Source organism: Lathamus discolor, chromosome 3 (genome assembly GCF_037157495.1).
Source record: "Lathamus discolor isolate bLatDis1 chromosome 3, bLatDis1.hap1, whole genome shotgun sequence".
Classification (NCBI taxonomy): Eukaryota; Metazoa; Chordata; class Aves; order Psittaciformes; family Psittacidae; genus Lathamus; species Lathamus discolor.
In genome coordinates this window covers 17,327,043-17,349,639 of record NC_088886.1, presented here as the reverse complement: position 1 = coordinate 17,349,639, position 22,597 = coordinate 17,327,043, and the positions used below count along the sequence as shown (strand labels likewise).

General features: G+C 48.6%; 1 protein-coding gene across 3 annotated transcripts; it reads right to left on the bottom strand.

The window, feature by feature from the left end:
- Nucleotides 1-111: 111 nt before the first annotated feature.
- Nucleotides 112-21,463, bottom strand: STK25 (serine/threonine kinase 25). 3 transcript variants are annotated; one of them, XM_065673804.1, is made up of 12 exons: nt 21,195-21,463; nt 20,298-20,424; nt 14,275-14,505; nt 12,825-12,881; nt 11,610-11,718; nt 10,239-10,396; nt 9,783-9,968; nt 9,422-9,567; nt 8,435-8,549; nt 8,072-8,143; nt 4,254-4,390; nt 112-2,285 (listed from the first exon to the last, which is right to left on the bottom strand). In XM_065673804.1, the coding sequence occupies exons 2-12, from the start codon at nt 20,346-20,348 to the stop codon at nt 2,246-2,248; spliced, it is 1,302 nt and encodes a 433-aa protein (XP_065529876.1). In that variant the 5' UTR covers nt 20,349-20,424; nt 21,195-21,463; the 3' UTR covers nt 112-2,245. The 3 variants fall into 3 exon arrangements, with proteins under 3 accessions (XP_065529876.1, XP_065529875.1, XP_065529874.1); XM_065673803.1 differs by having other exon boundaries at nt 21,200-21,463; XM_065673802.1 differs by having other exon boundaries at nt 21,314-21,463.
- Between the last annotated feature and the right edge of the window lie 1,134 nt (nt 21,464-22,597).

Sequence of the window (22,597 nt, the reverse complement as noted above, 5' to 3'; positions counted from 1 at the left end):
TTGGACTTACATGAGGCAGGAAGATGCAGGGGAAGACCAAAAAAGAATGCAGAGAAAAGCAGCTTGAACCCATACTTTTTCCCCTAATAATACAATGTTACAGCAGCCTCATTTGTTTTATTACTTTATTGAAAGTGGCAGATCCCTTTCAACGTTTTTAAAAACTAAACCCATTGTTGCTTTCAATACTGGATGAAGTCTGTGGGGATTGTTTCCTTTAAAAAGTTTACTCATTACACTGCAGTGCATGTGAGTAATACTACAAGGTACCTTATTGACATAATTTGCTACCATCATGAAACAGCAACTTCAAAAGCAGCAGGAGCCCTTCAGCTGCCTTTCTGCTGGGCTGCAGCCTCTGCCTTTGGCCTCAGTAACTCCTGTTTTCCATGTTAACTCCTTCTCCTGAGGAAAAAATGGGTTTGGTCTGTTCTTCATAAACGCAAGGCTCTGAGATGGCTCATCCCAGAGAAACACCACGCTGCAGCAGAGCTCCAGCAAGATCATACAGCAGCACCTCTTCTCTACTGGACCTGTTCGTAGTGTTTGCTGAGCCTGAACTTATCAATCAGAGATGAAGAGAAAAGGATAGTCATAAGCTAAAGTGAACACCACGCACCGGGGTTAGGGAATGTAGGGTCTTTTTGAGCTACTTTTAGCCCAGCCCTTACAATCTGCAGGTCTGAATCAAAGTACCAAAACTCACGCCTCGTTCCTAACAAAGTGGCCTATCTTTAAAAAACTGCTGAACAGCTACAGCTTTTATTCTCAGTGGCTCTGGGAGAGCCACATCATTCACACCCGGACACCCAAACAAAGATCTGGATAGCTAAGGTCCTGCTGACCTAATGGGAATATCCTGGCAATTAGAGAGCAGATCTCTAGGCAAACAGCTATCAAAGTTATGTTCCTAAGTCTGTTTTCTAGACCTTTACCATAGCTTTAAGATCTGTGCATTTACTTGGATTAAAGATCTGTGTTTGTTATAAACTAGTATTATACAGAATGCAAAGCTAGTTAGGGATGGCTCCACTGGAATGAATACCTTAAGCAGCCAATAGGGCTGTCAATGCTTTGATTTCTCCACTAGCAAACACCACCACAGCTTGGCAACTGAATCACAGCCCTGGCTTCAGCAAGTTCCAATCCCAAACTGAAGAACAGCCAGAAAGGGAAAGCTGAGAAGGGAAAGTTGATGGAAGCGTTTGTGAACCCCCAACCACACAGATACCGTTGCTGCTTAGCCATCCAACTGATACCTTTTTGTAGAGGACAGGTTTCTTGCCTCAGTGGCAAGCTGCCTTTTAAACTGACGCCCTGTCAGCATCTTCGGCAGTTGTGTCCCTTCCTGCCCCCTTTTTTTAACCCTTCTGCAGCATTTGTGCATGCACAGAGGGTGTCTGCTCCACTTAGAGACTTAGCACTGCGTATCTAGTTGCTTCAAGTTGCAGAAAGCACCAAGAAAAGGAACTCCACAAGCTCCCAAAACAAGTGTAACCACTTTGCCTTCCAGTCCCTGCAGACCCAAGGCAAGTTCTGCCGTTGCCTGAATGAGGTGAACCGAAGCCTAATACAAAATGTGTCCCAGAGCCAAAAAAAGTACAGTCAGCAAACCCATCCTCCTGTGAAAGGACACGCTGGGAAAGAGCAGCCGTGGATTAGCTCAGCTGCTGCTGTACTTGACAGCATTTCACTACTAGTGTGTGAAGGAATTGAAGCAAACCTCCCGAACAACTGGAGAGCTGCTCAAACTTCCAGAGGCACGGAAATTTTCCATGCATGAAGAGCTTCCAAACATACCTGCACATACACATTACTGCTCACAAACACTTTTTTAGGAAGCGTAGGAGGCTAAAACCATTGGACTCGCCTTTAAAATATACCTTAATGGAAGAGAATCTCCCTCTTTTTCCAGCAGCTGGGCATTTACCAGTAACAAGCTGTGAATCAAACCAAGCCAAAATGGATACATCCATAGGGAAACAATTAAAAACTGCATTGATTACATTGTAAAAACAATTAGACCACCCATCTTGGGTTCTGCAAAAGGTCTAAATTGTACTTGCATTGCAAACCCCACCCTGGGTTATCATGAAAACGTGTAATATGGAGGCTCTGAAATGTCCTGGAGTCCGTAACACAATGTTGCATCCAACAGCAGATGGTGGTCTGGATTAGAGATGTAGTTCTTATGAAGCTGGAAAAAATCCTTCCCCCCTCAAACCAGCAGCAGGGCATGTCGGTGTCAGCGGGCAGAGGTCAGGTGGTTCCGACTGTGTGAAAACCTGCAGGAAGGAATAATACATGGAACTGGGCACTGCTGTCCACTGCAAGCCCCACGCACTGCACGGACCCATGCAACTGCAGGTGAAGGGGTAAGTGGATGTGGTTTTCCCCACTCCCATCACCACTGACAGTTTTCTACATAAAGAAGTCTTGAAACTAAACCCAAGCCGTTTAACAAGAAGCCAAGGTGTGGTGGGGTTTTGCTGACTTTTAAGACCTAATTTTAGGCTAACAAATTTTGAGCACTGGTGTTTTACAAGAAGAAATTAACCAAGGCTTCTGGGTTCTTGCAGGCCTCCAAAACAAAACCCCAGTGTCTTGCCCTTTGCACCATCCAGTAATGCCATTTCTAGGCTGGTAGAAGCAAATGATACCGCAACAGCTGCCCTGCAGTCACCCAGAACACATCTACAAGTACCTCCTGCTCAGTTAGAGGCTAAAGTTTTTGCAGGCATCACCAGGACATTTTCTGTGACCTCTGGGGGTCAATCAGAAGAGACAAGAGTGTTCTCTTTCCACCTTTAAGTGATTATTAGATGAGGGATATGAACATACCCATAGCATATTTGCTTGGGAGCTTGGATAACTTAGAAGCCCTAAAGAATGGCCGGTATTTTCAGTGCCTGGTATCTAAGGCTCTTCTTTGCTTGACAGCATCCAACAGATACTTGAGCTACAACACAAACTACACCAGCATAAACCCATCAGAAATAAATGCTTAGAAAGCCCAAGCTCAGGGGTGTAAAGACTGTAAAGCTTGGCTGGCATTTACATTAGCAACCAGAGCAGAGAATGGCTCCTTTGGTCATATGTATAGCGAAATACTTCCAGCCTTCTAAACAGTGAGGCAGCAAATATTAAGTTTCTCGGCCAGGGAGAAAAGGGCAAGATTTAGGACAGCCTGCTGTGAAAGGGACGTGAGTCACATTAGTGTTAAATAAAGCCTGAGAAATGCGTGATCAGGATCTGACATTGCTGCCTGCATGGATGTGACTGAACTTGGTGCCAGTAATGGAGGCAATTTTGATGCAGCACCTGCTGAGCAGCAAAGAATTAATTCTACTAGACTATACTCCTTCACTGGTTTAGGAAGTAATTCACTCCAGGAAAAATACCCTTTCCTGCTACCTGAAGCTGTGCAAGCAGAGTGACTGGCTGCACGTAGTGCTGTGAAGCACATTCCGTGCAATGAAACAGATACTCCCTATTCCAGAAGTGATCTTATGATATTTTGCATAGTCCTTGCTGCCTGAGTAATGGGACTAGCACGACATCATATATGTATACACACACACAATGTATGTCTTAGAATCAGAGTGGAAGGGGGTTGGAAGGGACCTTAAAGCTCACCCAGTTCCAACCCCCTGCCACGGGCAGGGACACCTTCCACCAGACCAGGTTGCTCCAAGCCCCGTCCAACCTGGCCTTGAACACTGCCAGGGATGGGGCAGCCACAGTTTCTCTGGGCACCCTGTGCCAGGGCCTCAGCACCCTCACACAGAAGAATTTCTTCCTAAATCTAATGTAAATCTCCCCTCTGTCAGCTCAAAGCCATTCCCCCTTGTCCTGTCACAACAGGCCCTTGTAAAAGGTCCTTCCTCAGGTTTCTTACAGGCTCCTTTAGGCACTGGAAGGCTGCTATGAGGACTCCCTAAAGCCTTCTCTTCTCCAGGCTGAAAAAGCCCAGCTCTCTCAGACTGTCTGCAAGAGGAAGGTGAACAGCAGCACCTTGCTGTGCTCTGCAACATTCGTCTACACTACAGAAACCTGTTCAGTGTGCAAAAGGACTTGAGGCAGGAAGAACTGCTTCATTAAATGTAAAGCAGTCAGAAGTGACTTGGCTGACCTAATAGACCCCTGTCATCAACATTCACTTTTTGGTTGTCTTGAATGTTCAGTTCCAGATTTTGACCATGGATCGGTTCACTGCCCGCTCCAGCCCAGGTCGCACCCCAGAGGACACTCACCTTTGTACCCGTTCCACCATGTGTGCTATCAGTTTGTCAGAGATGCCTGGGCAGGACTCCTCAGCCAAGCTAAAGGCGTTCTCCAGCTCCTCCATAGCTCCCACATTGCCTCCAGTCTGCTTGTGCTTATCTTTAAGCTGCAACCCAGAAACAGTGCGTTAGTTCCTTATCTCAGAAAAGCACTGATCAAGCACTGCAGGACAGACTTTAAGTCCCTTTCCCTTGTAGTGTGACTCCACAAGGGTGCAGAAGGGCATAAGGATTCTTCTGAATACAATCAAGAAGGGCTCTTTTCGTAGGTCAAGAAGATGAAGTCCAACGTCTGGAGTTCAGACTTTCCTCCAGGTACTAATAACAATTAAAGTCCTTAACAAACAGGCCTTCATGTACTTTTAAACTAACTAAACAATACTAGAAATGGATCAACAGCCCTGAAAACCCGTAACAGAACAAAGAACTCTGCTGCATCTGAACCAGTACAGTCACCTTTGCTGCTAATGACAACTTAGCACCCAGGCTAAAGGCTTGCAGACAGGCAGGGCAGAAAATACCCTAACACCAGGGGCCACTTGCCACCACTTTGAGTAACAACAACAAAGCTTGACTTGCTTCTAGTGACTGGGAGGAAGAGGCACACTATGGATTTTGAGCCACTCCTCCCCAGGACAGACCCTTCCAGAGGGATAGAGGAAGGAAACCCCTGCAGCAAGACCTCCACATGCAGCATCTGACCTAGGTGAAAAGCTGCATTATCATGGTCAGTGCATGCCAAAACTAGGCCTCACCAGCCACAGGTCTGCTTGCACGTGGTTCCAGTTGTTAATTTGAAATAGGTAAACCTCTGTCACGAAGGAGCTCCTGACGGGTCACTGATGCTGAGCCTGAAGGAGTCTGTCACTGGAAAACCCAGCCACATCCTCTGCAGCATTTCCCCAGCTTCTCACACAAGCAGCTCATGTGGCAACCCCTTCCCTAGTGTGCATCACTGCACAGTGAGCTGAACAGAGATGAAAACCCTTTGTGGAACAAGCACTATCTGCCAGCTACCACTGTCAAGTTTGATTAAGCTCCTGTTAGGCTATGCTGATTAATGGGCTTTACATAAGCCTCGCAGTTCTTTGCCTGCAGTTCTAGGATCAGCCTTTCCTGTTGCTGGAGCTCACCTTTTCTCCATGGTACAGAAAGCAGGACAATGTGAATGCTAATCCCAACTGCACTGTCCCTGTGCTCCATGTCACCCACTGGAAGCAAATGGCTCCTAGTCACAAAGAGCTGCTGCCTCTTCAGTGGGGCAGCTGCTCATCAACACAAAGCCTCAGCTGGGGGAGTAACTCACTCTGCCTCTGCTCCTGCAGCAGTGGGGGCAGGGGAAGAGGCATGGAGGGCAACTCAATTACACATCAAGGATACAGATTTCTTAGGCCAAAAATAGTTGTGATGCCGAAGCGAAGGATTTGATTTGACGTCTACCTGATCACAGACTGCCTGCCCCAGAGCCAAATGAGACACAGGTCCTGCAGGTAAGGTGCCAGTCTGTTATCAACCAAGCCACTGACAGCAACCTGTGATGTGAGCAGTCTGATCTTGTCACTTCCCACCGCAGAAGAGCTCCTTGGAGGTTAGCAGGGGGCCTGCACAAAGCCTCTCCGCTGGCTTTTATTCACTGCTTGGCCCTTCAGGCCCAAATACCTTACCTTTCCTCCCTGCCCAGGAAGGGCAAACGGGCTTCTAGATTTGCAGTTGCCCGCATCTGTGTGAGCACCGTGGGTCATTTTCAATATTAACATAGAATCATAGAATAGTTAGGGTTGGAAAGGACCTCAAGATCATCCAGTTCCAACCCCCCTGCCATGGGCAGGGACACCTCACACTAAACCATCCCACACAAGGCTTCATCCAACCTGTCCTTGAACACCGCCAGGGATGGAGCACTCACAACCTCCCTGGGCAACCCATTCCAGTGCCTCACCACCCTAACAGGAAAGAATTTCCTCCTTATATCCAATCTAAACTTCCCCTGCTTAAGTTTTAACCCGTTACCCCTTGTCCTGTCACTACAGTCCCTGAAGAAGAGTCCCTCCCCAGCATCCCTATAGGCCCCCTTCAGATACTGGAAGGCTGCTATGAGGTCTCCACGCAGCCTTCTCTTCTCCAGGCTGAACAGCCCCAACTTCCTCAGCCTATCAACTCCAATAATACACATGCAGGGAAGGCACAGAAAAGATGAACAGCATCTCAGTAAGATTTCAATTTACAAAGCCCAGCTTCAAGCGTTTTCTAGAAAGAGGTGAAAATGTGCCAGGTTTACTGAAACCTGGCAGGGAAGTCTAATGAAAGGAAAGGAGGATCAGCAAATCGGGGGCAAGGGAGTCAAACCAACAGAAATGAAAGGTCCAAGCGGGCACTTCCTGCCTGGAACTGGTGCAGCAAGCTTGGTAAGGAGAAGCATGAAGAAGCACTCATTGGTTTCAGGAACTCACAGCTCAGCACTCCCTTCCCCAGGAGGCTCCTAAACCGAAAGGACTGAGAACCAGGTATCAGTTGTTATGCTGCACGAACAAACTGCCTGCATCAGAAACCAATGGGATTTATATCCACTTCTACCTCATAGGCCCAGGCCTACAAGACCCAGAGCACGTGTCTTATGCTCCAACCTCTGGAAGCCAGGCCCAGTGGAGTACAGAAGAGGCTGCTTAGCTAAAGTCTCAGTTTCTAAAGGTGTGCTGTCCCAGCAGCCCGCTTTTCAGAATGAGCTCTGCTTTCTGCCTTGCAGCAAACCCTCTTTCCACATAGCACTAGACCTGAGGAGAGAGATTTAAGTCCAGAGACTATCCCTGAAAAAGCACAGCACTCTGCTGGACCACCCCTGGAATAGCATCAGGATCCAGAAAAGAGCAAGTAATCAGGACCAAAGAAAGGGTCTCTGTGACCCAGCACCCCGAGAAAAGAGCCCTGACATGCAGTGTTTCTGCAAGTGATTCCTTCTGAAGCAGAACCTCCTTTCCCACACTCTCCCACACTCCTGCTGGAAACAGCAGCTGAAGCCCACAGGCAGTAGCCTCCTTATGATTATCCTCTTCTCCCTTAAAACATCACCCAGCTGGAAAGACAATTCAGCTCTCTGCTGATACAGGCACTATCCCATCATCATCATTAATGGTAGCTTTTAATTCCACATCCCCACCCAGAACACGAGGCAAGGAAACAGGGTGGATTTTCCAAACACAGTTTCTTAGTCTACCTGCCACAGGCCATATGGTAGGTAGGTAACTCCTTGGCCTTGGTATGCCAGTAATAGCAGGCATATACAAATCAAGAAGATGGCCTAGTAACTGGCAAAGCCAACTCCTGCTCTTACCCACCCACATTCCCCTCAGTGACTCTGCTGTGGAGAACTGCACATAGCACGAGGGCAGGGAACATGTAGTGACAGGCAAGTTCCAGTACCTGCCTGCCCTAACAGGAGCTGAACTTCAGCCACAGAGGCTGGGGACATCAGTGTCCAGAGTCAAGGCATTAGCAAACCTAACACAGATACAGAACAGGTACTCCTCTACCGTATCCTCACCAGAAGACAACACAGTAGTGCTATACTTCTAGGAACACAAGTGTATTGGAGAAGACACTCCAGGGACATACTTACTTTCCCAACATACCTCAGTATAAACCTCTGAACAGAGGCACAAGTACTTCATAGTCCCTTAATCCTACTAGGTACCTCACTGCACCTCCCTTCCCTAAATCTTTCCCATTTACTGATCCATGTCAGGTATCTCTTCTTCTCCAACCATCACAGACACCATGAAGGTTCTACTCACCTCCCCAAAAACTGGGTGAACAAGCGTGGAGAGACACTGTGACCGCGGTTGCCTCTTGATGGGCTCAGCAGGCTAGAAAGCAAGATGAGAAGTTACAAGTGCAGAGAAAGGCTCCTAAAGCACACAAACTAAAAAGTCTTTAGTAAATTCACAGCATCTCATGGCAGTCCCCTCACCAGATCTCAGAAAAGCCACAAACTGCAGTACCCTGACGATGTGGAAGAGGCAGGTCTTGGGTACTAGCCTTTGATGCCACACTACAGTTGATTTTAGACAGAACACAAGTGACTGGTAGCTTCCCCGAGACCCTCTGAAACTTGTATTAGTTCAGTCCACTTCTGAAAGAACAGACAGCAAACAGACCTTCTGGGAACCATGAAGAGCCATTCCTTTGTGCAGCTTGCTCAAGGAGTTAGGGCGAATAGTTGGTGGGAATGTCCAGATTGGACCCTGGTCTCCATCCTCTGTGTCTGCATCACTGCAAATGAAAAGGAGAAAATCAAGAATAAGCCTCACTCCACACACCGGGTGTTTTACCCATGCCTTCCCATAGTCACAAGCTCCCCCTCACCTGCCTGTCGTACCACCACAGGGCTCCAAGTATTTCCCTTTTCCAGAAAAAAATCCTAAGAAGAAACTGCTTCTGTCCCTACAGCCCACACAGAGCACCAGAGACATGAGCTAACTACTACATCATGTTTCTAAATCACCACAACCACCTTTCTGTTCTAGCCAGCTCAAACACAGTTTAAAGTGCGAGTTAAATTTAGGAGAATTTAAGACAACACAGCTCACAATTTGAGGGGTTAGGGTTAAACGTTGCAAACTAACCTCCCAGACTCACTGCTCACTTGAGTCCTCCCACTACAGGCAAAGAGCAGCTCTGCAACACCAGCTTGGCAACGAAGTGCCCTTTCCTCACCCAAAGCTCATCCTCCACATCAGTAGCAGAGCACTCTACCCATGAATACACAAACACACAATCACAGTTGTTGCCACAGTTACTAAACCCTGCAGGTCTTTTATTTAACTGGATGTCCATAAAATACAGGCAACGAGCCTTGGTTATTAGTTATGCACAGATTAGATGTTTCTTGTTAGTACTTCTGATTCTATACACTAAGAAAAGAGGCTCCACAGATTAATACTAGAATAGAATACTGGGTAACAGCCTGTTTCTTCAGGCAGCAGTCACCTACTGCCATAAACAGATGCTCTCATGTTTCCCCCTGAGCTACTGTAAGAGCTCCAACCCAGGTGGAGAAAAGAACCCAAGCTGTTTGATGCAGGCTACCCCAGGGCACGAAGGGTATAGAGCAGGGCACTCCTCCATGCAGAGCATGTACATACGTATCAGAATCGCCAGAACTGGAATCTTCTCCATGGCCCTCTGATTTCCAGCGCTTGAATCGATCTATCAGCTCCATTAGGAATGAGGTTTTCTTGGTGTAGCGTGTGATGAACTTGTGCTTTAGCAATTCTTTAGCTGTTGGCCTCTGGAGCAAATAAGGAAAGCATGCTACATGTAACCATCTCTGCACACTAACCAAGCAAGTGCACTGATTTCAGTTCTTGCCAGGCTTGCCTGTCCATACTGTAAGCTCAGTACTTCTTTCTCTCCAGAAACCTAGCACCAAAAGGTCTTCTGCTAAATAAGTCTTTGACCTCTGCACTACTTGACCCAAATTCACCGGTAGACAGCAATACTCACAAATCTAGGATCCTTGTTGAGGCAGGCTTCCACAAACTCCTTGAAGGGCTTGCTGTGGTGACCCTCAAGTGTTGGAGGGTTATTTTTGGGGATCAGGAAGAGAACCCTCATAGGATGCAAGTCGGAATTTGGAGGCTCTCCCTTTGCTAGTTCAATGGCTGTAATTCCAAGGGACCAGATGTCTGCCTGAAAGAAGAGCAAGAATAGTGACAGCACAGAACAGCAGGGAGCAACTCTGCAACATGGGAGCATGCAATTCTAGCACAGCTGCAGGGCTGATCACATTAAATCAGGTGAGGTGTTTCAGGTCCAACAGACAAACTTCTCCAACAGATCCTGAACCATAACAGGAAAGTATCATTCTTGCAATAAGCAACACTTCTAACCTCTGTATTAAACCTAGCATCATCTTATATAAAGTAGCACCAAGTAGTAATCCTCCTGCTCCCAGCTCACCTTGAAGTCATAAGCAGACTGTTTGATGACCTCTGGCGCCATCCAGAATGGAGTCCCAACAAAGGTGTTTCTCTTGATTTGTGTGTCCGTCAGCTGTCCAGCCACCCCAAAGTCAGCCAGTTTCACATCTCCTTGTTCCGAAAGTAGCACATTGGCAGCTGTTCACACAAATAAGCATTAAGTCTGAATCATGTCCAGCCCATGCAGAACTGAATACTGAGAATGGACCTTCTGTGATATCCTCCTTTGCCCCAGTGAAAACCCTCAGCTCAGAATTTACCTCTGCTGGGTAACATGGAACAAGTTCCTACACTTGGCTGGATCAGAAAGGAAATATTTCTAGAGTAGCAGCAAGAAGTAGACGTGAAGGGCCACACAATCTGCTAGATGTGGTCCCTGGCCACACAAAGACCAGAGGGCAGCAAGATACTTCAAAAGGTCTTATTTCTTTTTCAGAGTAGCATCAGCACAGGTTAAACAGCAGATCCTTCTAAAGAGCTCTCAAGTCCTAGTCTTGTACTGCTCCTGACTCACTCAGCTTAAGACAGTGATATTGTGCAGGTCTGGGTTGAGGGGTTTTTGTAGGACTTCTCGTTCTGAGGCAGACCTTACCTACAAGCTTTCAGCATTTCCCCACTCTGCTGGCAGCCAGCAGTCCTGCACAGCTAGAAACCTGCTAGAAATGTGCAGCCTCACACACGCAACAGAATCTTTTCAACATATGCCCCCTGCATGAGGTTTCTCTGCTCTGCTTGTTCACATCCCCTCCTGCAGAGGGTCAGAGCAGTCAGCATCCAACACTAGCCACATCTTCACAGCACTGTCCTCCCACCCCCCTGCTGTCCTTTGATGCTCTGTGCTTGGCGTAGACCGCTCTTTGGGAGACAGATGCCAGGTCTCCCCTCACTGCATACAGCCAATGACTATGAAAATCAGGAATAGGATAAGCCGACACAAGCTGCCCTGATTTTCTAGTGCTGTGAACCCTGCATGAGGACAGCTCACCTTCACAGTAAGTTATAATCAGCATACACACGCCTGCGGTCCAGCAGTAAAGCAACTGTCCAGACATAACAGTCAGCTAGTATGTGAGCATGCCTTTCATTTCCTTTCCTTTAGTCCCCTGCCTGCCCAAACTGCAAATACCAGAGAAGAGCTACAGATCCTTACTGTTACTCTAAACCCTAAAGACATGAAAACCATGAGTTGCAATAAAAGGAAAAGCATCAGATTCAGAAACAAGCCACCCAACGGTGAAAGCAGCACTGAGAAACTCTTTGAAACTTCTCAGATTACTGCTGTACAATACTGCTAAATCTGATATTAGTAACATCCCTTACAAGAAGGAGAGCTGAGCTCTCCATTGCTTACCTTTGATGTCCCTGTGGATCTTCCTCTCAGAATGTAGATAATCCAAACCCTTTAGGATTTCTCTCAGGATAGTAGCTATGTAAGTCTCCTCCAGGGGTCCTGGCTTCAGCTGATAAAGGGCAGAAAGATTACTTAAAAGAGGGTGATGGATGCCTTGGATTTTCCAGCCTCTCAGTTTGCTTCCTGGAAACTTTGGCCGAGCAGGTCACACTCAGCAGGAAGCACCTACTGCAGGCCTGGTGCTCATTCTGCAAGCAGAATGCTGGACTCGGCACCTGGCAACATTAAATAGAAAAATCTTTGGGGGTTTTCTATTAGTCTATTAAAGGCTTCCTAGACAAACAGCAGGATGCTCATCTCCAGCTTTGGCCTGGAAATACTCTGGTGAACAGAACATTTTAACAGTTTCTCCTGTTCAAGTCTCTCTGCCAGCATGCAAGAACTGAATTTTAGCCACTGCAACAGCCCAGAGGACAACTTCTACCCTCTGGCTGTGAAGTCTTATATCAGAGTTCTCCTTTCCATCAGTTCTCCTCTCAACAAGTCTTGCCTTCTTAGTGCAATAATTGAGTTTCTCACACTATGATGACTTCTGCTGATGACAGCCCCCCCCCAATACACTTTTCCTCAAGTCAGTGCAGGCTCAGCAGTTTTCATTACATGACCTTAGTTACTGCTCCAGAAAAACAGGCTTTATTGTCCTAAGGAGAAAGCCAAGATCCTGTGACAGAATACAGAACAGCAGAACTTCACTCCTGTGTTTATTCTGCATCTGTATTCCCTTAAAATCTGGGGTAACTCGTTAGACATCATTTGTATCATCAAACACTTGAGAACCCGGATTACAGACCAGGTCCCTGCTGAGCCTGATGCCATGCAAGCACTGAACAACACCATGGATTCTTATTAGGTAACGTATGGATTTGCACTACTCAAAACCAACCGACTGCTGTTACGCTTCAGTTCACTGGATCTTCCTATTGTAAAGCAGCAGAGCACACTGGGGAACAGTGCTTTGACAGCTGAGCTCCATGCAAATCTTTCTGCTGTTCAAGAATATGCATAACCAGTGTGTCTGTCCTGCACTACATACCCTGCAGGAACATGGCTGTCAAAGAGATGGTACGCGGCAAGTGAGTGTCTGGCTTACGGGCATTTCACAAACCAAGGCTTCAGCCAATGTTTTTCATGGTCCAAAGCTTACCACGTACTTACCAAATCCAGGGCTGAACCTCCTCCTAGGTACTCCATAATTATCCAGAGCTTAGTGCCCTGCAAACCAGAGCACAAATCAAGATCAAAAACAATACTAAAACCAGACAGAAAAGTCAAAGACCCTAGAGGCAGCAAGACACATCAGTAGGCCTGTACACAATCCACAACACCTCAGCTCTCGGAGGCTTAAGAAGGGAGCTCCCAGCTCTGTCTTTTCTGATGATCCAGCATTACAGCAATGGACCTGCCAGCTTGAAGGGTTCAATCATCAAGACGCTCTCTTACTCGTCAGAGAAAAGATTTCCAGACTGAGGTTCACAGGGTCCTGGTAGAAGATAAGCCACAGATCCATGAAGCCTCAGCTTGCTTGCTGTTTTTAGCTCAAGGCTGAGAACATGCATTACAGCCTTTGAAAAATGTGCATGGATCAGGATCCATAGAGCTCAGGAGCTGTTTGCTACAGACTCAGCCCCTCCAGCAGCTGGCATGCAGATACCTCTTCTGGTCCTCACTACTAACGGCTTCTGCTGGAATTCCTAAACCTGTTCTCAATGCAAGTGGTACCAGTCTGCCTCCAAAGAATCAGTTCCTATTCTTTTCATGATTTTTGATGAAATGATCATCACAAGATCACAGAATCACAGAATCGCTTGGTCTGGAAAGGACCTTAAGATCATCTAATTCCAGCCCCCTGCTACTGGCAGGGACACCTTCTACTAGACCTGATTGCTCAAGGTTCTGTCCAATCTGGCCTTGAACACTGCCAGGAATGGGGCATTCACAATTTCCTTGGGCAACCTGTGCCAGTGTCTCACCACCCTCACAGTAAAGAATTTCTTCCTCATATCCAACTTAAATCTCCCCTGTTTAAGTTTAAACCTATTACCCCTTATCCTATCACTAAGTCCCTGATGAAGAGTCCCTCTCTGGTATCTTTGTAGGCCCCCTCCAGATACTGGAAGGCTGCTATGAGGTCTCCATGCAGACTTCTCTTCTCCAGGCTGAACAGCCCCAACTTTCTCAGCTTTTCTTTATATAGCGGGTGCTCCAACCCACTTATCCTCGTGGCCCTCCCCTGGGATCACAAAGTACAGCGTCAAACTCCACTTCCTTCCACAGGCATAAAGCCCTTAAAACTGTGGTATATTGGAAAAGTATTCCACAAATTTCCTTTCAAGAATGGTCAAACCAGGGAGAGGTCAGCTTTTTCAACAAATAATCTTCTACCCAGCGCACTGCCTGCTTTTGGGACCAAGTGTCTTAAAGCCCAGGCTCCTATTAAGACCAAATACACACAGTGAGCAGAGCCACTGCAGTGCCTGCTCCCACACTGACACTCACAGTTTGCACACTCTGCAGTGATGCATGCTACTATCAGCTGCAGCACCCACAGAGAAGCCCACCCCATTCCCAAACTGCTGGCAAGAGAATTGCCACAGCTTTGCCCTACCTTCAAGTAGGAGCCATAGTACCGGGTGATGTAGGGACTATCACACTGGCTGAGCACTGTAATCTCCTGCTGAATGTCCTCAATTTCATCCTCAGCCTCTTCCAGATCAATGATCTTGATAGCAACTACCTCCTTGGTGCGATTGTCAATCCCTTTATACACTTCACCGAACGATCCTTTGCCGATCCGCTCCAGCTTGGTGAACAGTTCCTCGGGATCAACCCTGGAGTGCTACACCAGAAAGCAGAGACAGGAGAAGCCCGTTAAGTCCTACAGCAGCCTGCAGAGTGCCATGCACACACATACAGCTCATCTCCCTATTTGTGCATCTACTGTGTTGTTTAATTCATCCAAAACTCACATATCCTAAAAGGTCTTCACATGCTGAGAAACACATCCAAGATTAGAACTCAAGAAACCTCTTGGATGGGCTTTCTGCCCCTACAGCCCATAGTAGGAGAAGAAGGGGAGAGAAGCCCAGAAGGAGAATGTCAGCAAGTATCTCTATGGAAAATGTCAGCTCCTTTGGGAGAAGACTGCTCAACTCCAGGCACTAAATTGGTACCCAAGCAGCTCCATGAGCAAGCACTTGTTCACACTGGAATAAAAAGACAGGCAAAGGTGTACCAGAACCAGCCTTCTTTTGAAGAGCCAGATGAGAAAATGTGCACAAGCAAGAAGCCATAGAAGTTCACAGAAATGTTTCCCTAGTCTGCCTTCCTGCACTTGAAGAATGGAATGATTTGAAAGATTTGAACCCTTTCCGACTTGTCTAGAAGGTGAAATACTACAGTAATATAAAGACCAGTTCACATTAGCTGCCTTCTCTTCCGCAGCCTGATTTCCAGGCAGCATCAGGCCCAGCTCTCTTCAGATGTTTGCACAGGGAGCCTCATGTCTTTTGGAAGGTCAGCAGCAAGGAGCACCTGCTTGCCCCAGAGGGGACACGAGAGCTGAATGGACATCCAGTCTGCAGACCTGCTTTTCTGGAACAGCCTCTCCTCTGGCTGGCACACCCAGATGCAAAAGCAAACAGCATTTCCCTCATTAGATAAGCACATTAGCGGGGAAGCTACTGACACAATCATCAGAGGCATACTGACTCTGTAACAGCAGCTTCAAAGTTAACTGTTTATTAAGACGAGTATGGACAAGAAAGGGAAGAAATCAGAATCATTTTCTGAAGCTATTTCATTCTCTCCAGCTGCAGACCAGGATGTCCTGCTCTGCTTCAGGCTCTTCACCACTAAAAGGCTCTTTGTGATTAGTCTGTCTTCTTTAAAAACAAGTCTATTAAAAAACCAACCTGTAAAACATGGCCTGGCCCAGGAGGCAGCCAAGCCGTTACAGTGAGCTTCCCACACCCAGAACATCTCAGTCTCACCTCCAACATGTCACCCAGAGCACCGCTCCCTTGTGAGGACCTTGAGCTGGCAGATATTTTATCTGAGAACAGGGAGCTGCATTCCTCCATCTAACACCAGGTTCCAGCAGCAGAGCCATCACTGAGCAGCCCCACGTGCTGCTTAATGATTAAGCCAGTCAGACATTACAGGTTGTTTGCATTCTGCACCCCGTACATTTCTATATGGAATAAGCCAGGCCCAGAATGAGCTTTACAGTCAGCTCACTCAACAGGATTTCCCCATGTATTCCAGTCCAAGATACAGAAGGATAACCAAATATCCTTGCGCATCCATGGCAACACTGAAACAGGCTGTACTTTGAATAAATGCACTGGAACAGACTGGAGGGGATATGCAGAGATGAAAGCAACTGGAGATACATGAGAGGGACTGGAAAGAGGGAGGCGGTGGCAAGGAAGAGGATTTGAGCTTGAGAAATGCCAGGAGACCACATAAGAATGATGACTGCAGCACAGGGAGAACAGTCTGGCTAGTCTAGGCTCACGAGAGGCCAGAAGCAGTTTCCACCTCCTAACCAACTTACAGGAAGGGGCAACAAGGTGGCCCAGGTGTTACCCTGCACAGTCACTACTGCACCATAAAAATGTGGCTCATCATAGCAGCCACCATCACACATCAGGGAGAAGGGAGAACAAGAGGGTCATCTCCTAGAAGTACCTGGCTCAGCTGATAAAAAAAAACTATCCACATGAATCCTGCAGGGAAGCAACCCTGCGAGAAAACCTTCCTCCTCCCCCATGTAAGTATTTTTGCCATGAGAAAAGAAATGACAAGGTGTAAGTTACTGTGTCCCTCCTCACGCTAGCATGGCACATCAAAGAATCAGGACTGATCTGTCAAGAACGCAACATCAAACAGAAGAACACCGGCTACTGCAGGCAGGTTTTGGGACAGCCACTATTTTATGTACGGAGCTCTGTAATGACAGACAGCTTTATAATCAAGCTTCCATACTTTGATGTCAGTTGATCCCATTTCCTATGGAACAAAGTGAAGGAATCAAACCTTCCTAACAAGCACATGGAAACTTTGCCCAGGGGACTCAGGAAGATGATATAACTCTGGGGGGGAAAAGGAGAGAGAACTACCACACTAAACTGGAACAGGAACCTTTGTTTGTAAGTACTGGATTTACCACCCCAGTACTTGTCACCTCAAAACTGATTTGGAAATGCTTCAGAGCCTAGGTGGCAGGGCAAGAGTATGACTCTGTGGAAGGCCTGAGGATGTGCAGTCCTTGACAGAGTTGCCAAAAATCACACAAGTCATACCTAGCAACAGCCAGAACCTAGTACGGGCAAAGTGGAAGAGTCATTCCAGGCATGGTTACATGCTCCTAGATGCTTGCTGCAGGACCAGAGTCTGCTAAGGAATCTTTTTCACTTTCTGTAAACGGGGAGGAGGAAACAGCTCATCCCTGGTTCAAGCAGGTCAGTGTCTGCCCAGCAGAGGCATTGCCAGTTGGCATTTTTGTGGAAGCAACCCTGAATTCCCATGACAAAATAAGATAAAATTATGCTCCTCTGCAGGACCTCTGCTCAACTGTCCATTCAAAAGGTTCCTATTTAAGCTGCCACATGCTAATTTGCTGACGATGAGCAAACATTCAGATCAATGGGCACACAAGCCTCAGCACTCACCAGGCAGCAGGACAAGTGCAGTTATGCCAGGAATGGAGAGCATTGCAAGAGCACTGCTCCATCAGAAGAGAACACTGCCACACTCAGGGGGCTCAAGCAGTAGAAGCAGAGCAGGAGAAGGCAGCATTCTGTGTAGCCTGACTCACCCCTACTCCAATAAATTAGAGACACTGCAATGAGGAGTGTAACCAGCACAATCTGTCCTTTTTCTAAATATGAACTGATCTCAGTGCCAGTGTTGTTAAGAGAACCATCCTGGCTGCAGATCCATGTTCTGTGACTGCACAGCTACAAACACACCTGAAAAACTTTATTACCAGAAAGTATCAGAATCTAGACGAAATGAACATTACACCCGCATAAATGAGCACGGCTAACCCAAAGCAACTTATTAGCACCTGTCAACTGTGCAACTGCTCACCGGCTTGGGGTCTTTCCACTTTCTTCCACATTCACAGAACCCACCAGGGCTGCAAAATGGAGCTGCAGGCCAGAGCCTGAAGAGCTAGCTGACCATCTGCTGATTCTTCTTCTACTGCAATGCATGAAGCCTTTAAAAGATGGTCACCACCTCACACCTTTTTGGTTGACTGTCAGCTACACAGCAGTTCCGGAGCAAAAAGCCTCGTGTTCTTTCTCCCCACTGAGAACAGTCAGACATTAGAGATGGCTCAGCTGGGCATGAACAGGCCTTGGGAGGGAGGGCACACAAAGCATCATCTCAATTGTACATGCAGGAAGGGGAGGGAATAAGTATGAGAGGGATGAGGACAATCTACTGGTAATGTGCTCCACTTCTGCCCTCCAGGACCTAATCTCATAGCACAGGAAAGAAGGATGCTCCGTCATGACAGGTGTGGGGGTGTTTGCCATCACGACTGGTGATGCCATGTTTTAAAACAGAGTGACTCACTGCAAACATCAGGAATTAAGAGTTGCAGCGTGTTCTGAGGCAAGCCTGGCAGTAACACCAGCTGCTTCATGGGGAAAGTATGGGTTTGGCAGCTCTGCCACCTCCAGCTGCAGAGGCATGACATCCATAGCTTTTGAGAGGAGACTAGAGAAGAAGGTGAAATAACTACACTCATTTACCCACACTGCATGCTACTTGCTGACCTCTGGGCCACCAGCAGAGATATCCACAGCAGGTACTGTGTTCTCTTTGGGGATATCAGCTTTGTATCTGGAAACGTTTGAAAGCTTCCCTGTGTCTATGAAATCTGTGCACAGCTCTTTTCAACTGCCAAACCTGAGAGAGTTTTGAACTTCTGAAGTATAGACAAGAAGTTTGAGTTCAACACTTTGAAACACATGAATTTGTCTGAGCCCCAACCTGCTCCACAGAGTGCATTCTTTTGCTTCAAGGGAGGGAAACATTACTTAGCTAGAGAACTTGAACTGCTTCTTCAAGGTCACAAAAGGAACAACAAAACTAGAAGCAGAGCTCAGATCAGAACTTTACACATAGTTAACACAAACACATCATCTAGCAGAAAGACCGGAGGCCCACTGTGCTGTATTTACACAGCAAAGGGGAGTCAAGAAAAGAGAGAGCCAACTAGCTGAGGCACAGAAATGGAGGCACAGACATAAAGCAACCTGGGGATTTGCCTCAGGTAACCCTGCAGATCAGCAGCAGAACTGGCAATCAAAGACAAGTCAAGCCTCTGACATTCCAATCCAAGTATTAGTCTCTAGATTTTCACAGCACTTCCCACCACTCCCTGAACTCTGAACAGAACATCAGGCCAATTGCCGCTGCCCTCCCACCAAGCCTCAGTTACACAGCTTGCAAGGTCCCATCAAGGAGTCCTAAAGAGACCTGACAAAGGGACAACACAGATTGCTTTCCTGTTCCACGACCAGATAAAGAGTCATGGGATGACAGAATCTGAAAATGCCTCACATTTCCTTAATCAATCAGAGACAAGACCACTGGAACCATGATAAGCTTCGTTAGTGAATGTTGTATACAAAAAGCTTTAGGGCAACCTCCTCTGTAACTACAGAACTCAGTTCTCAGCCCTAACTAGACAGTAGCCTTTCCTTTTCATTTCTTTCCCTGTACAATGACTCACTCAGGTACTGTATTTGCATTTAATTCCATACACACTTTGGGGAAATAATTTATGTGAAAGCCAGCATGCAAAATAAGATGCATTGCAAATCAGTTTTAAATCAGAAAAGGCTTGGAGACAGAATCATCTCAAATGCTAAGGTTTTTAGTATCATAATGCTACACCTAGAAGCAGAACAGGAAAATCCCCAAAATTCACACAAACCGTGGTTTAACAGGACCCACATTCAGTACTGACATCTGCCAATAATCAAACACACCCCACAGCCAAATCAGAAGAAAGAAAATCCAATCCAATATCATTAATGTGGTTTAGCTTTTAGTCATGACATCATCCTTCCACATTCCTTTTGTGCAAACATCATCACAACAAACAGGATTTAACCACATCCACAAGGCTGGTGTCTCCCTCAGAAGAATTAAACATTCAGCATCAAATATCATTCTTACCCATGAAGGTTATAAGCACTGTTTTCTCAGGCTGCTGTTATGAACACTTCAGTAAGGTGTGTCTGGCACAGCCTGCACACGCAGCTCTTCTGTCCCCATTTCTAGGCTTCCCCTCCAAAAAAATACTCAAGAGAGCCAATGGCTCCTGTCCTCCTAAGAGCAAAGTTAACCTTAGACAAAGGCATGATACTGGGGAAAGAATTCCCTTTCTATGTGGCTGGCAACCTAACACTACCAGTGCAGCACCACCACGGAATAAGACACAAATCAACTGCCTAACAGGAGTAAGCTGAGACATGTGCAAAAAAGAGATAAAGAGTGTCAAAAAATGATTTGCTGGTTATTTGTTTTTAACTCCTTTCAAGAACAAGCAAAAGAATGTTTGCTCTTGATACAAGAGTTTGACACTAATTTTTAATTGCCACTTACCTGGCTGGCAAATTCTCTCAAGTGAGCCATGCCTACAGGATGGTCAGACATCCGCTCTTCCAGAATCAGGGAGGGTTGGGATGTCGTAGCACAGGGGAAAAGTGATGCTTTCTCATCCACTGGTCAACTGCAACAAGCAAGAACACAACAGCTCTAACCTGACATCCTCAGAGCCCAGCTCATTCACCAACTGAGCTACCTGCATCTTTTTGCCCTTAATTTGCAGTTCTATTTGAACCCACCAGCCCATTCCAAGCAAGCCAGCCCCTCCTCGCAAGCCCTACTTCCCAGCTCTTTCCAGACGTGCCTTTCAGATCAGGGAACCTCACTGTAATGCTATACACTGACAAAGCCTCAGGCACCATTTTCCCCACCATCACCTCAGTGTGCTCCCCAGTACTACAGCTGTCCCTACAGCACCATCCCCTCATCACCGCTCCCAGCATCTTCCCCAGCACAGCCCACGTTATCCTCAAACACCCCTTTCCTCCTACCGCTCCCCAGGAACCCTCTCGCTGAGAGCCCCCCTCTGCTCCCACTCTCCCCAGCAGACCCACTTTGCAAAGCTCAGCTGCCCCGTGCACCCCTTCTTCCTCAGGAACCCCAACCCAACCCCAACCCTACCCCACCCCTGGGCACCCCCCACCAGTGCTCCCCAGACCCCGTGTTCCTCAGCAACCCTCCCCGCAGGGCTCCCCTGCACCTCAGCAACACCAGAGCCCTAAGCCAGCGAGACACCTCAGCCCAGCCCGGCCCCCTCAGCCCCCCCCAGCGATCCCGGCCATGGTGGTCCCACGGCCTCCCCCTAGCCCCGCTCACGGACCCTTCACCCTCCCTCGGCTCCCCCCCCCGTCCCCTCAGACCCTCCCGCCCCATCACGGCCTCCTCAGAGCGCACCATACCAGCCCGTCCACAGCCTCCCTCCGCCCCGCAAGGCCCTCTCAGCGCTCCTGTGGCGGATCCTCGGGCCGTAGAGCCCCCGGGGTCCTCCCGGCTGCGGGCACCGCCGCACCTACCCGGGCAGCCCGCTGCACCTACGGCCAGCAGTCCCCGCTCGAAGGGCGGAGCGGTGCCATACCGGACCCCGGCACACGGAGCCACCGCCACGCCGCTGCCGCTCCGGGCTGCCCTGGGACACCGAGCTCGGCCGCCGCGGGGGGGGGGGGGGGGGGCGGGGGGTACCGGGAGAGGGGTTGGGAGGGGCGGGCCGGGCCGGGCGCAACAACACGGCGCGGCAGAGGCCGCGGGGCGGGGACAGGCCGCGGGGCGGGGGCAGGCCGCGCCGCGCTGCTTGCCGGGAGGCGTAGTTGTCGCGCAGTGCCGGACACCGCGGAGGCTCCTCTGTGGACTACAAAGCCCGGCAGGCTGCGGGAGGGGGCGTGGCGGAAGGGGAGGGCGGGGCGCTGGTGCTGGGGCTTCTGGGGCGGGAAGTCCTCCTGTGCGCGCAGCGCGGCGGAGCCCGTGGGATAGGGACTACACATCCCAGAGGACACCGCGGAGCGGGCGGGGCTGCACCGGCCGGGCCTGCCCGGCGGGGCGGGGACGGGTCCCCTTTGCCCCCCCAGGGGCCGGGTGTCCCCGAGCCGTTCTGCGCTCGTCCTGTCGCGGTGCCAGCTCGTCTCCTGCCCCTTGGCCCCGTGAGGGTCGCGACACCGCACGAGGCGGCCGGTGCGCACCACCCCTTTGCGAGGAGCCCGGCGGTGCAAAGCGGGCGGGTTCCCGGGCGCAGGAGGGGTGAGGCGCGGGGTGCGAGGGCTTTTCATCGCCCTTCTCCCAGCGTTGGCGTTGTAGCGGTGCAGGGTGCCTCAGAAGCGTCAGTGAGATGGAGGACTGGTATCGGGTGCCCCTGCGATGAGATGATACGTGTGTGTTTAAATGACCGGTTGTCGGGTTTTCAATAAACGTCTTCTTGCCTGTTGAATCCCTGGTTGCTTGAGTTGATAGCTGCAGGACCAGCCGTCCGGGCCCACAGAGTACTGTGATCGTGTCTTCTAAACGTCCCTACTCCAGCACAACACGTTGGCTGAGACCTAGGAGCAGACAGAAGGATCAAAGCTTCCTGGTGAAGCAGGAAAAGGAGAATGGAGTTCCGTTCCAGTTCTGCTGCCCCGAGGACCAATGGTGAACCATTCACTGTTTGCACATGTACAAATCCCCACACAGGAGCTAAGTTGTGAATTCCTGCGTATGTTACTTATGAGTCCTTTCACCCCAGTGGCTCAGCTCTCTACCTCCAGCCATGGAGACTCATTAATTTAGCTGGGTAGTTTCATTCTTGGCATCAGGCAAGAGGGCAAAAG